This window comes from Thamnophis sirtalis, unplaced genomic scaffold, assembly GCF_051295495.1.
Source record: "Thamnophis sirtalis isolate CommonGarterSnake01/CBP01778 unplaced genomic scaffold, rThaSir2_p1.2 scaffold_15, whole genome shotgun sequence".
Taxonomy (NCBI): domain Eukaryota; kingdom Metazoa; phylum Chordata; class Lepidosauria; order Squamata; family Natricidae; genus Thamnophis; species Thamnophis sirtalis.
In genome coordinates this window covers 17,889,841-17,905,604 of record NW_028261395.1, presented here as the reverse complement: position 1 = coordinate 17,905,604, position 15,764 = coordinate 17,889,841, and the positions used below count along the sequence as shown (strand labels likewise).

The following is a 15,764-nucleotide window of genomic DNA, read 5'->3' as shown; positions in this document are numbered from 1 at the left end:
CAAAAAAGAGGCTGAAAATCTGGTGCGTCTTATGCACTGAATACAGCATTTTTTGCCTCCTGAAACTCCGCCCCCTTCACCAAAATGGCCATGCAGAGCCTTTAGGAAGCTTTTAGAGAGCTCCTGGGAGCTGGGGAGGGCAGAAATGAGCAAAAAACGGCCCTTTTTGCCCCCCTCCAGCCCCAAGGAGCACTCTATAAGCTTCCTAAAGGCTATCCTCTCTTTTTTGACAAAAAACGAGCATGTTTTTGCGAAAAACTGGCTTTTTTTGCTTGTTTTTGGTCCCACCCCCCCACTCCCCAGGAGGACTCTACAAGCCTCCTAAGAGCTAGTTGTGCCCTTTTTGGGGGGGAAAAAATGGGCCCGTTTTTGTGAAAAACGGGCCATTTTTGGGAGGTTTGCAGAGTGCAAAAACTTTTTAAAAAATTTTTCCTCTTCAAAACCTTGCTGCGTCTTATATTCTGGTGCATCTTATACTCTGAAAAATATAGTAGTTACTAAGTTAGTAACATGGTTATCAAGTGAATCTGGCTTCCCCATTTGACTTTGCTTGTGACAAGGTTGCAAATGAGCCGGGGACACTGTAACTATCATGAATATGAACCAGTTGCCAAGTATCTGAATTTTGATTATGTGACCATGAAGATACTGAAACAATCCTAAGTATGATAAATGGTCATAAATCCCTTTTTTCAGTGCATTATAACTTCAAATGCTCACTAAACGAAAGGTTGTAAGTCAAGAGCTATCTGTAGTGAAGGTTTTTTATTTATTTTATTTCTTTTGCAGCTGTTGGATCTAATGCATACCCTTCATACGCGAGCTGCTACCATCTACAGTTCTTGGGCAGAAGAGCAACAGCATCTGGAAACTTCAGAGAAGAAAATAGAAGCAAATTCTCGAGCATTATGGATCAATTGTTGGTGCCCATTGTTGCAAGGTAAAGCTAACACAACCTAGAAAAGTACAGGTAGTCCTGTAATGGAACCTGTCCATTATACTTTTAAGTCATGATGGTCATAAAACATGTCATCGCATGACCAATCCAATTTTACAGCCTTTTCCCAGCAACCATTAAGAAAATCACCACAACTGCTGTAGTCATTAAAAGCCTGCTGTTCACTATGGAACATTTTTGCCAAAACCAAAAGTAAATGCCTGTTTTTGGGCAAAAATATAAATTGCAATCACTGCAGAATGCTGCAAACAGCCATAATCTGCCAAGTATCTGAAATGCGCTTACATGACCACATGTCCGCCCAAACTTCAGAACTGAGTTGTAAGTATCTTTGGAGGATTGTGCATTGGAATTTCAAATGGTCTCTAAATGAACTACTTGTACAGGATGGCTTTTGGCAAGGGATAGTCTGTACTGCACAAGAACTGGGAAGAATGCATCTGGAAAACGACTGGCTTAACTTATCAGAAGGTCTTTAAAATAAAGTTGAGGGGAGAACTGTGATCAATCTTTAGGATCTTTGGGAATTCCAATCACAAACCCCAAGATAACCAATCAAACAATGAGCTAGAGAGTGAGGGGAAAGAAGAAAAATCCAGATTCAAAGTAGGAGATATAGAAAGCATACCCAGGATCAGCCATAAAGGACTCAAATGCCCAGGGGTCGCCAACCTTCAACACTCAAAGAGCCATTTGGACCCGTTTTCCACAGAAAAGAAAACATTGGGAGCCAATAATTTAACAACCATGTGACTGAGTGGGCATGACCAACTCACTCACTCCCACCCAGTCACATGACCCCCCCCCAACTACGCCTACCCAGCCGGTAATTAGGGCAGAGAACCGATTGTTAAATTATTTGCCCCACCCGGCACTGCCTCACCCCTCCCCTCCCAGGCACCTCTTGCCACACCCAGCCTCGGTGTGTTGTTCACCTCCCTCCCTCCCTCCCTCCCTCCCTCCCTCCCTCCCTCTCTCTCTCTCTCTTTCTTTTTCTTTCTTTTTCTGTCACAGTCTCTCTCTTTTTCTTTCTCTCTTTTTCTTTCTCTGTCTGTCTCTGTCTGTTTCTCCCTCCCGCTCTCTCTCCATTGAGGTGGCAATAGCAGCGTCAGGAGCCACAGCAGAGGGCTGAAAGAATCACATGCAGCTCCAGAGCTGTGGGTTGCCAACATCCAGCCTATACACTAACACTCAAAGTTTAGGGAACAACAGGATGAACTTGAAGTACTAGTACATGAAAATAGGTATCTGTTCTGACTCCCCGGCCTGTGAATAAACCAGAACACAGGCTTGGCTGTTTGCCACTGTTCAGTTACTGAGAAAACGAATCCTTTGGTTGAGAGCCCAGGCAACTCACATTCAATAGAGTAGTTCTGAAGTGATGCAGATAGTCCAAACGAACAGACACGACTAGAATACACAGATAGACAGTCGAAGCAGCCCTTTTGTGGCAGAGGAGGCCGTTACTTCCGTCACCCGATACCGGCATGTCCATCCCTCCCATTGGGGGTCGCCTGGCTCTTTTTGCCAACCAATGGGAGGAAATTACTTCAGATGTGTTGATTAGAAATACAGTGAGGTCCCTTGAATTTATCTCCACACCCCCAAGGTTTTTCATGCGCAGCCAGTCCCCATCATTTCCTGTGGGGAAGAGGGGGAACATGTTTCATGTGCCCCACATGCACCTGCCATCCACTCGGAATGGCCTCATGTAGACCGCTTCCACAAACCCTAGCTACCACACCCCTTCTCTTAGTGGCAGCCATAAAAAGAGTGGCAGGCCCAGCAACACTAGGGCTGGCAAGAGTGTGCTGGAAACAGACAAAACTTCTGGCCCTGTCTTAATCAGCTGATCCACGGGCCTCCATTAAGGCCTCCCGAGCCTCAAGAATAATAAGACCTCCCTGAAAATAAGGCCAAGTGCTTATTTCGGGGGTCAAAAGAAAATAAGACCCTGTCCTATTTTTGGGGAGACACGTATATACTGTATATACCGTGCTCACATTTGTAAACCAGTAGCAAAGGTAAGTTGATTTCATCCCTGTATTCAACTGCCAACTTCACATCATTTATAAACTCAATTTTCTATGAAAGTCATTGCTCGGATCTACTAGTGTAGAACACTTGAACTTTGCGTTTTGTCTTGCCTTTGTTACTGAGGATTTTCATGTTACTTAGGAAGAGGTGAAAATTATAACTCCTTTTTGGATATAAGGTTATTAACCAAGAGTAAATAAATAGTTCTTTTCACATCCTTTTGTCTTCTGTATAGGGATTGCTTGTTTGTGTTGTGATGCAAGACGACAAGTACGGATGCAGGCACTGACCTACCTGCAGCGGGCTCTTCTTGTGCATGATTTACAAGCTCTTGATGCTTTGGAATGGGAATCCTGTTTCAATAAGGTAATGTATGTCCATTACAAGGAATGCTGTGTAGAAGAATGACAGCTTTTCAAAGGTAATAAGGATTGGACTCACTCTTATCACATGGTCTCGGAAATTTAGGTGAAAGACAACAATCAAGTTAAAAAAAACATTTATTTTTTTTAAATGATCAGGCTATGTTTGAGAGAGATTGCTCTATATGTATATAGAATTTATGCTGTTTTATTTGTACTATTAAGGATAACACTACTTTAGGCATAAGATACTGTGGAATATTTGGAAAAAAAGAAGGTAAATAATTGAACAATAACTCAGTTTAATGTGGGATATAAGGATGATCTCAATTGCTGCTAGATAAATCAGAGGGGAGGAAATTTTACTATTACTTTGAATGACATTTCACGTAACCATGCCAAATGGAAATTTCCTATTTACTAGTATCAAACAGTATTGCACATTAGCATTGCATATTGTAAGTGTGAGATTTGGATGAAACTTCATCTTAACATTTCAGCAACTTTAAATTCAAATTTTTATTTATTGATTTATAAAAATAATAAAGTTAGGGTGTAAATAAATCCACCTTTATTATTTTTATAAATCAAAGCGAATATACAGGTAGTACTTGACTTATGACCACAATTGTGCCCAAAATTTCCAGTTATTAAGTGAGTTTTGTCCTATTTTGCAACTTTTGTTGCCATAGTTGTTAAGTTGAAGTTAAGTTGAATCACTGCAGTTGTTGTTATTAACATGATTGTTAGATGAATATGGCTTGTCTATTGATTTTACTTGTCAGAAGATTGCAAAGGGTGATCACAAGATCCCGGGACACTTGCAACCATCATAAATACATGCCAGTTGCCAGGCATCCAAATTTTGACCACGTGACTATGGGATGCTGCACTAGTTGTAAATATGAAAAACGATCATAAGTCACTCTTTTCAATGCTGTTGTAACTTTGAATGGTCATTAAACAAATGGTTATAAGTCAAAGGCTACATGTATATCTTCATCATCCTTTCTCCACAGTAACAACCCTGTGAATTGGATTGGGCTGAGAAAGGTTGCCAGCTGACTTTCATGGCTAAGATGGGATTAGAATTCATAATTTCTTGGTTTCTAGCCTGGTGCCTTAACCAGTAGACCAAACTGGCAACTTGCCACGGCCAACTTGCCACGGGACAACTCTGCAGGACGATTCAACAATTCTATTTAATTATTTAAAAAAATAATTTTAATTTGTATCATTTTATTTTGTCCCTCCTTTGGCATCCTTTCTTTAATGATTATATTTGACTATTCCTTCTATATTGGTGTATCTCTTGTCCCATAGTGAGTTGTTTGGAGCAAGTTGGCTGTATTGAGTTGTAGACCCCCTTTTGGCTATACCTGTGGCTATGAAAGAGATTTTTGTATTATATGAAGATACTTTTGATATAATGTAGTGAACACTACTTAAAATTTTTAGGCAAAAAAGCTCCTGGAGCAGTTTAGAAACATTTTGTAGTAAAGGAAAACAATGTTGGTAATAAACAAGAGTGAGAAGATAGGAAACAGTTTGAAGTTACCTTTATTTAAAAGGACCAGCTAAAATGAAGACAGCTTGGCTGCTGCTGTGGATAAAGTTCAAAGGCAAAAAAAATATCTTTCCTGTCTACCTCCTCTGTAGTCAGAAAGTCCCGTTTCTTACATTTTGAATTATAGCTAAAATTGGAATATAAGTCAAAGAGAGAATCATGAACCGAGGTGAATTTCCTGATTCTCCTTGCTAGGGAGAATACAATTCAATGTCTCTTTTTCAAATCTGATGATTGACTGAGCTGGGAACATTAGTTGCAAAGGTGGAAGTCCGCATTCAGTATGAGGCTTCATTGGATTTACAAGTTATATCTTTGAATCTCAAAGAGAATGAAACCAAAGCATTTTCCTGACTTCCTTTGTTAGGGATAGCATGATTCAACATCTTTCATTGCAAGAAAAAGTAGCATAGGGAGTTGGGCCACATAAACTGAAGTAAATAGTATGTTCTTATTAAATATCTCACTAGCACTGTGAATCTCTGTTCATAATTCTAATCATAAATTCACTGACTTGTGGGGTATATAAAGCAGAACAGACAAATAAACAAGTCTGAAGTGGAGACTAATTGGCATCAGTGCCTATTTTTGGCCTATGGGTAGAAATTTATTTTATTCATAACATTTATCTATTGATGAGTCAAGGCTAAGTGACTAAGATGCTGAGCTTGTCAGTCAGAAAGGTTGGCAGTTCGGCGGTTCAAATCCCTAGCGCTGTATAACATAGTGAGCTCCTGTTACTTCTCCCAGCTTCTGCCAACCTAGCAGTTCGAAAGCATGTAAAAATGCAAGTAGAAAAATAAGAACCACCTTTGGTGGGAATGTTCCGTGCACCTTTGATGTTGAGTCATGCTGGCCACATGACCATGGAGACGTCTTCGGACAGTGCTGGCTCTTCGGCTTTGAAATGGAGATGAGCACTGCCCCCTAGAGTCAGGAACGACTAGCACATACCTTTATTGATGAGTTAATCTGCTTCCCCCGCCAATTTACCAGTACTTAACTCCTGATTTGCTTGCAGTCTGTATACAGTATTAGAGTTTTCTTTCTTAACTATTAGCAAATTTCATACTTTGGATCAATAGGTTCTGTTTCCTTTGCTGACCAAACTTCTGGAAAATATTAGCCCGGCAGATATTGGAGGGATGGAAGAGACCAGAATGAGAGCTTCAACTTTACTCTCCAAGGTATAAGGCTATTTCTCTTTTCAGAAAGTGATTTCTAACTGAATTGTAATGGTTCTCATGATTGTTTCTGTTAAGGAGAAGAAAATGAAAATTGGATGCAGGTATGTTTCCAGAATTTAGCGCCATTTCTATGGAGACTGGCCAACAGGTTTTTCAGTTAAGTGTTGTGATAAAAGTAAACAAATTTGCATTTGTAAGAACGTAAGAGCACTTATGGGACTGGAAAACTGCCACAGCTTCTTTTGGGAGGCGATACAAGTTTTTAAAAAAAGATTCAGTATTCAGTTACAAACCCGTTATTTAAATATACATATTTAATTATTTCTATTCTATCTATAAATTCATGGGGAAACTTGTTTCAGCTTTAAAGGATTAGATATGTTTTATGTGAAATAAAATTTTACTCCAGAATTTAAAATGAAATACTGATTTGTGGAAGTCTTAATTTGATTCCTCATACAGTTACCCTGAAAATTTTGTGCCACATTATTAATTGTCACTGGTGATTTCACTCCATTTGTTTTCATTTTTTATTAAGAATAAAGAACAGTGTGCAACTTGATCTCTGTTATTTGTAAAAAAAAAAAATTTTTTTAACATCACATGAAAGTCACCATGTACAAGACTTACATTCTTGCTGAATCCTAAACTAAATTCTCACTATATTTTCTGTTTAGGTCTTCTTGCAACATTTGTCCCCACTCCTCTCTCTCCCAACATTTGCTGCTTTATGGCTGACAATATTGGATTTCATGGATAAATACATGCATGCTGGCTCCAGTGACTTGTTGGTAAGTAAGTGGAGCAGAGGTGGGTTCCTAACAGTTCGGAACAGTTCGGTGAAGTAGATAGTAATTCGGCCGGCCACATCCCTAAAACACAATTGAAAAATAACAGAATTATTATGAATGTATTGGAATACTACGAAGTACACCCCGAAAAACAGCTAGCATTGATCTTTTTGGACACACAAAAAGCCTTTGATAACATGAACTGGCAGTTTATGACATTACAATTGAAAAGCATGAACTTTGGTGAAAACTTGTAAAGATGATCCAAGCAATATACTCCAATCAAACAGTGAAAGTGATAGTAAACAGAGAAATAACAGAAAATTTTCTGATTTATTTTCAAGTGTGTGCCATGACCTTGCTTTAGCAGCTAGCCCATCAGGTGGGGCTACATTTGGTGTATAAGAAGGACCCAAATTTTCACCTTTTTATTTAGGGGGGGTGCATCTTATACTCCAAAAAATAGGGTATATATAGGTAAAGGTAAAAGTTTCCCTCGCACATATGTAGTAGTCGTTCCCGACTCTAGGGGCGGTGCTCATCTCCGTTTCAAAGCTGAAGAGCCAGCCCTGTCCGAAGACAGCTCCGTGGTCATGTGGCTGGCATGACTAAATGCCGAAGGTGCATGGAACACTGTTACCTTCCCATCAAAGTGGTCCCTATTTTTCTACTTGCATTTTTACATGCTTTCGAACTGCTAGATTGACAGCAGCTGAGACAAATAACGAGTTCACTCTATTACATGGCACTAGGGATTCGAACCGCCGAACTGCCAACCTTTCTGATCAACAAGCTCAGTGTCTTAGTCACTGAGCCACTACTCATTTATATATATATATATTTATGACTTTAAGTATATACCTCCCACCCTGGCTGGCTGATAAAAGGAGTCGTTCTCTGTAGCTCAAATGGTTAACTCCTTGCCTGGGAGGCAATAGAGCACAGGTTCGAATCCCAGTAAGGATATGGCTAGCTGATGAGAGCTAAATAGCTTGAAATAGATCTATACTAGTCTTCCTTTATTTATTTATCAGCACAAATAAAAACACACACATATATATATATATATATATATATATATATATATATATATATATATATATATATATATATATATATATATATATACACACACACATACATACATACATACATACATACATACATACATACATACATATATATATATATATCAAGTAATATTACTTTTGGATTGTACATGACTATAGATTAAAACATATAAAGTGATAAATATATGGAGTGTTATGGTACAACTATGAAAATAATGACGTACAACATTATGTATGTAAAAGAGACTATACTGTATGACTCTGAAAATAATGGTTATAATCAGGAGGTATAATACTGTGTATATTTTAAAAGGTCTTGTTCTAGCCAGTACACCATCGTTGCAAAACTGGAAATGTGATGTATTATAAAGAAAAATGTATAATAAAAATATTTTTTTAAAAATCAGTGGCAATTTTGCAGGAGTGTCGAGGCTTACTTAATTTTCAGGAAGCTGCAGACCTATTGATAAATACATTTTGCCTTCCAGCCAGAGGCCATCCCTGAATCACTGAAGAATATGCTACTAGTAATGGACACAGCTGGGATATTCCATAATGCTGATTCACGAACAGGCTACTCAGATCTATGGGAAATCACCTGGGAGCGCATAGACTGCTTTTTGCCAAAACTACGAGATGAGCTCTTCAAACAGACAGTCATCCAAGGTATACATTAAGAAGTCCATATAGAGCCCTTGAGTTTCAGAGTTACGTGGTCCTTTCTAGACCAAGATCCCTTAGAAAGAGGCTATTATTTGAGTTTTGGAAAGCCACAATCCAAGGCTGGGCATAACAATTTCCTTTTTATCAACTTCCCAAATTTAATTTGTTTTTATATATTTCATCTCTATCAAATTTTAACATTAAACATTAAAATACTAACCTAAAAGGGAAAGGGAATAACAAAAATGACCAAAAATTATACATCAAACAAATTTATAATAAAAATGACCTCCAACTTTCTTTTAGAGATTTAAAGATTATAACAATAGAATCACCACCTCCAAATGTAAACAAATAATCCCAATCTATAAAATATCTTAAAATACTAATAAAACACTTACTGTAGGACATGACCAGGCTGAGCCAGAGGAAGCATGTCATCACTTTGCAGTTTGCACTCACAAAATATTTAAGTCCAGGCCTTCTTGAATTCCATTGACTCTTATCTACCTTAACCTTAATGGTTAAGGCAAATGGTTAATTTGCCTTAACCATTCGTAGTTCAGATTCTTGTTTAGAGATAGCATGGTATTTGTATTCAGTTGAACAATCAGGTTCCTGATTTCTTATACCTGATGCTTACTAAAGAAAATTCATAAAATTCTCTTAATTGTATCTAAGACATAGTAAATTATCAAATGTAAATAACCTTATATTTAAAAAGGTATATTTCATCAACTAAAATGTACTCCTGTAAAGCATATTGAACACATTATGTACAGGCGGTGCTTAGTTAACAACGGTTTGTTGTGCAGATATATAAGGGGCCATAGTCTGAATGCAGCTTTATTTGAGGGACGTTTATAATACTGCCCCCTGCTACTTTTATTTAGATTCAGTTTCTACCTTATGGATGGATTCCAGACCATCTACTCATTCAGCATCATCTGAGAAGTCTCCAAACTTCTCTGATTGGGACCCAAATTTCTATCTCTAAGCAATGCTGTCATAAAGCATGGTGTCATGTGACTACATCATTTACTGATGGCAAACTTGGCACTCTTAGTTGATGTTATTAAGTGAGGATGACAGGTCATTGTGAGTTCCAGGCAAAGTGCATGAGCACTGTGTGGCCAGGGGTTGGTGCTCTGGGAAGGGGAGGGTATCTGAGTGGCCCACGAGGTGCAGCAGAGCCAGGTTGTCAGAACTGCCACTTCACCTCCCTGAAGCCTCCTGAAACCAAAAACGGCACAGGGGGGCACAGTGCATCCCCCTGTGCTCCCCCCACTCTGCACATGCACACACACACCCCACATGCCCAGCAGAGACCCAAAAATCAGTTGGCCAGCAGGAGGCGCACGCACATGTACATTGGAGCTGAGCTGGGGATGGCTTGCGTGCCAGCGGGGAGGGCTCCATGTGCCACCTGTGGCACACGTCACAGTATTGGGGTATTTTGCATGTCTCTAATGGTTTGTTGTGCAGATACAGTACATAAGGGGCCATAGTCTGAATGCAGCTTTATTTGAGGGATGTTTATAATACTGCTGTTTGCTACTTTTATTTAGACCCAGTTTCTACCTTACCAGTAGAAGTACATCTTCCAAAAGCATCGATATCTGCTCAGACACATTCCTCTGGAGAGGATTCCAGACCATCTACTCATTCAGCATCATCTGAGAAGTCTCCAGAACTAGCAGCCAGTGGTAGGATTATATTTTCTACAAGATGAACTATGAATATAAGAACAGAATAGAAACAGAAGGGGAAAAAACTAATTAAAAATATTTTTCTCTGATTGCTCATAATCACATAATCTAATAATAGCAAAATATGCAAAAGCAAGGAGGAATCATCGGTTTTTAAATAGGTGTTTAAAAAGCAAAATTCCAAGCTAAAATTCAGTGCATGAAAAACAATCATTTAAACCTTTAAAACCCAGCCCAATAGAATAGACCCCCTTTTACAGGGACTGTAACAAATTGGGCCAAAATATCTGCCTGATGGTGGAAAGTCATCAGCCTTTCCCTGGAAGGCAAGGTTGAGTTAAGTTAAAGAATGCAAATAAAATGGTTTTGAAGTGTGGTGTGAAATGGATAAGAGAGTTATGCCCAGGTCTAGGAATAACATATAAGAATGGATATATTAAAACCTATTTGCTGGGCCAGTGAGAATCCTACAATTAAAGTAACATAGACAAATTGCTTATGCTAATTAAAAAGTTCACTTCTGGCTAGACTGATGGGATTTAAATTTATACTGGAATGGAATAGAATGGAATAGCAAAGGCAAGGAAGGTAGCTGGTTATGAAGATGAGGTCAACAGGTCAGACGATCTTGATGGCCATCCCTATATTTCCCCTACTCACCCCAGTTTAAATCTTTAAACAGTCACTCTGATGGTGAGCTGCAGCTCACAAATGCTTGTGCTTAATAAAATTTATTAGTGAGAAAAGGAGCCACCAGACTTCTGATTCTTGCCACTGTAGAGTACCACCCCTCTCCTATAATGTCTACAACATTTACATGGAGATTATACAAGAAAACCCCATTACAGACATGAACACTCAAATTCTAAGGATTTAGAAGAGCTCAGAATGAATTGTGTGAAATTTGGGGAAAGTGATAGAGACTAATGTCCCTCCTATAAAAATGAGAAGTCTGTTATTTTTTCCCCGCAGATTCTGAGAATGCCTGCATTTCCAGTCACTTTGGATCACATTTTGCCTCTCCAGCAACACCTGGGAAGATGAACCTGGCTACAGATATTCCTCCAGCAGTGGCACAGCAGCCTCTTATTCTTCAACCACTAGCCTCCCCTTTACAAGTGGGAGTGCCACGTTTGTCTCTGCCTATAATTCTGAACCCAGCTCTCATAGAGGCAACCTCCCCCGTTCCCCTTTTGGCTACCCAGCAGTCTACTGACTCCACAATTTCTGAAATAAATTAAAGAAAAAGGAAATGACTAAAGGAATGATGGATTCTGATCATGCTATGTCCAACTGAAGTTATGCTTGCCCTAAGCAAAAGAGTAAGAGCATCCCAAAGTAAACATTCTAAGGTGACAATCTTCCAGCTTCTCCTTGCTTTAAAGTTTTCAGTAAAGGCCTGCTTTGATTTCTTTCAGAATGGAGCAAGAAGGCCAGATACTGTTAGAATCAAGCCAAGAAATAACCAGCTTCTGTATAAGTACAGTACTTTGCTTCACTGTCAGCATTCCTTGCACAGATTTACTTTAGGACCATTCTTTCACTCTTGAATCTTCAGGGATTTAGGCTTGTACTTTTGCCAGAGTAAACTGAACTTTCTGAGAGGATTAGAAGGGTCACTGAACAACATTTTAACTGGAAAATCTGCATCTAAAATAAAAGAAAGAAAATAATAATCTCAGATTGCCGTGTAAACTTCATTAGGTGAGCATTGGTATGGTGCTTCTATTTTTATTTTAAAATTGCTCTGTGTCTTGCAGGCATTCCAATCTAGTGCTTGCTACTTCCTATCAAAAGTACTGAGGTGAAGTGAAGACCTGCAATAGGCAAAAAATAGCCTCTACTGTACCTCCTTCAGGAATGGACTGCAAAATGTTTCTTTCAATCTTTTTTGCAGTCTTTCACTTAGGAAAGGCCATTTCTCTCCTGCCCAGACGTAAAATGTGTTTCAACTAGGTCTCCCACCAGGCTAAAATTCTCTATGTTCACTGCAGAATCCCACTGGCCAATGTCTACTGTATGGAACGATAGGTGATTGTGTGTGAGTATGCATGTGGATTTGGGTGTGTGTATGGGTGAGTATGTATATGTGTGGGTGAATATGTGTGTGTATAGGAGTTAATTGACTTTTTAGGATAAAATAAAAATTGCCTGTAAATGAAATGTGGCTTAGATGTTTATTTCCTTACATGTCAAATATGTTGCCTTTTTATTCTATATTGTTTTGGAAAAATTAGAGAGTGTCACTATTGACCAATTATGTAGAATCACCCTTTTTGAAACTAGGTAGGTGTGTGTGTGTGTATGTGTGTGTTTGAATCATTGTTGACTCCTGGCAACTTCCTGGGCTAGTCCTGCAATTTTCTTGGGAAGATTTTGAAAGTGGTTTGCTCTTGCCTGTTTCAGGGGACGTGACTGGCCCAAGGTCACCCAGCCAGCTTTCTGCCTAGGGAAGGATTGGAACGTCTCCCAGTTTCTAATGTGGTGCCTTAGTCATGACACTAAACTGGATCTCTAGATGGACATAGTCCTATTGTCACACATGCTCCTTGGTCATAGTTAAGTTCAAGAAAAAATACAGACTTTGTTTGTATTTTTAATTGTTTAATTGCATCTTACAAAGTTCAGTGGGTTGAAATATGTCTATATTTCATGTCTGTGTTTTTTTGTCATTCCTGAGTAGACTAAGAATGAAATCTGCCTCTTTATCCCCCAGAAGCAAAGATATATAAAGGCAATGTCTATTGCAGTGGAACTGAGCGCCCTTCCGTCCTGCTTATGTATGTCCTGCTCTTTCTTTCTGCAGTGTAATCAAATTCTATAGGTCCAACATGTGCCCCACATGCATTCTTAAACAATAATAAAAGAGAGGGCTATATCTTTACATGGAAATACATCCAAAGAAAAGGCAAACAAAAGAATAACACTGTGCACTAAGAGATATAATATACTATGGATATAAAACGTCCCGTTAAAATCTGTTTAAATGCCACATTTTAAAAATGTAAATAAATCAGACCACGCTAAATAACTTCTGCCTTCAATATAAGCTGTACAATTTGATTAAAAACAAACTGAAATCTTTTAGGGGAGAAAAATAATCAATCCCATATAAAGTTCATCTCTTCTAGTAGGATTTTTCTGACATTTACTCAGTTGCCTGTTACAGCAAAACCCATGGTCAGTCAGGAGAGGGATACAAAACCATTTCCAAGGGATTGGATATACTATGGAATAGAACACAGTAAAGACAGTTATCAACAAGCGGAAAAAAATAACTCAACAGTGACATTATGAAGAACTGATGTCCCTCCAAAATTGACAAAAAAACAAGAAAACTGGTCCAAAAGTCTATAGCAACATTAAAGGTGCTGCAGAATTTTCTAGCAAATACTAGTTGTGTATTTGCTAGAATAGACAACAATCTCCCATATTCTTCAAACGTCTGGGCTGTGGGGTAGGGCAGCAAGACAGAGGCCTTTTCTTACAAAGAAAACATCCATGGCTGGCTACGTTTTGCAAAAACCTACATTAAGTTTGACAAAAGCATGTGAGAAAATGTGTTATGGTCTAATGAGACCAAAGTTGAACTTTAAGGGGCATAATTCCAAAAGGTATGTTTGCTGCAAAAACAATTGTGCAGCACCAAAAGTACATCACCTGCAGTGAAGTGTGGTGTTAGCAGCATTATTCCTTGGGACTGCTTCAGCTTGAACTAGAATTTTAATCAAGGTGGAGGAAATTATGAACAGTTCCAAATATTGAATTATGGCACAAAACCTTCAGAACTCTGATAAAATGCCCAAGATGAAGTGGAATTTCATCTTTCATCATGACAATGACTCAGCATACCTCCAAATCAACAAAAGAATAACTTCATCAGAAGAATATCAATGTTTTGGAATGGCTCAGCCAGAGTCCAGACCTGAATCCAATTGAAAATCAGTGATTGAAAGAGGGCTATGCACAGAAAATGCTCTCACAATCTGACAGATAGGCAGCACTTTTGCAAAGGGTAGGCAAAGGTTCCCGAGGCAAGATATGTCATGCTGAAAGGCTCCTACCCCAAAGACTGAATGATGTCTATGTTGTGCTTCAGCAAAGTATTAGTTTAAGATTGTGCACATTTATGCAACCACATTATTGTAAGTTTTTAAATATATTTTGCCCATAAAAGATTTCAGTTTGGTTTTCAATTGAATTCTGCAGCTTATACAATATGTGATATTGTGAAAAAAATTCTGAAATGATTTATCTTGGTCTGGTTTTTTTTTTTTTTTTACATCTCAGAAATCTGATATGTACCAGGGTGTGTAGAATTTTTGTATCCATTTTGTCTCCTATGGTGACAGTAATTTTATATAAATGTACACAATGAGTTTTCAAAAACTCATTTCAAATTTTCAAAAATTTGAGAGGACCTGTTCTAAGGATGGTTACCCAACTTCTAAGACCTAACCTTCCTTGCTCATTAGTTCATTGGTGAAATTATCACAGCAGTCATGGTCATTCATCCTCTACAGCTTTGCCTTATTAGTCTTTGTCAAGACTGTCCTTCTTTATAAGTACTTAACTTCTTTATAGGTATTCATTGATGACAATTTAACAATGCTTCAAAGTTATGACAACCTCAGAAAAAGTTGTCCTTAAAATTATGACTTTCATGCTACCCTTTCAGACATACGATTGCCATTTGGTACCAGCTTGCATTTATGAAGATGGCAGCATCTTGCAGGTAGAACAGGACAACTGGCCATAGCCACAATGCCACTCCCACAATGGAACAGCTGTTGGCTGGTGCTGCAGGAGCATGTTTGCGGTAGCACCTCTTGGTTTTATTTTATCAATTTTAATACTCCCATTGGATCCTTTTTTATTTTTCGGAGAAGGTAACAGCGTAGACCATAACACAGAAAAAAGTTTTTGTTTTTGCTGGGGACTAATAAGGCATGGGAAAAAGAAACACCATGGCACCAGCCCGGGAACTCTCCCACCAGTGAAAACTGCAAAACAACCAAGAATTGAGGTGCACTTTGCTGGCAAGAGATCTGTAAGTAAAACTAACCCCGCCCCCTCCATTTTCCCCTCCATCTTGAGCGGTTAGAATGGGACCTGCAAAGAGATTTGACAAAACTCCCATTTCACCCCAGTCCCTCCAACTCAGCTGATCTATCATAGGCATTCATCCTCCTCTGGTGCTCCTCCTCCAACACTGGTCCCCTTCCCACCCACTTGTGCCCGGGCTTGTTTCCCAATTTGTAGTGCAGGATAATTAGCCACACCTCCTGGCCACCAACATTATAATTTAATAAGATACATGCAAGTGAGAATAATTTTTGCCCAATAGGATACAAATCTGACAATATCTGATTGGGAACTTAAACTTGAAGAATATGCAGCAATGCGAATCCACTTGAGAC

General features: G+C 38.8%; 1 protein-coding gene across 5 annotated transcripts in view; it reads left to right on the top strand.

The window, feature by feature from the left end:
• GBF1 (golgi brefeldin A resistant guanine nucleotide exchange factor 1) overlaps positions 1–15,422 on the top strand; it is a 152,359-nt gene extending 136,937 nt beyond the window's left edge. For all 5 annotated transcript variants that reach the window (XM_087702642.1, XM_087702641.1, XM_087702640.1 and 2 more), the window contains 7 exons: positions 790–940; positions 3,231–3,361; positions 6,010–6,111; positions 6,789–6,902; positions 8,461–8,638; positions 10,204–10,341; positions 11,317–15,422. In XM_087702642.1, the coding sequence (XP_087558768.1) occupies positions 790–940; positions 3,231–3,361; positions 6,010–6,111; positions 6,789–6,902; positions 8,461–8,638; positions 10,204–10,341; positions 11,317–11,585 (1,083 nt within the window). In that variant the 3' untranslated portion in view covers positions 11,586–15,422. The remainder of the gene's footprint in view (positions 1–789; positions 941–3,230; positions 3,362–6,009; positions 6,112–6,788; positions 6,903–8,460; positions 8,639–10,203; positions 10,342–11,316) is intronic.
• The last annotated feature ends 342 nt before the right edge of the window (positions 15,423–15,764 follow it).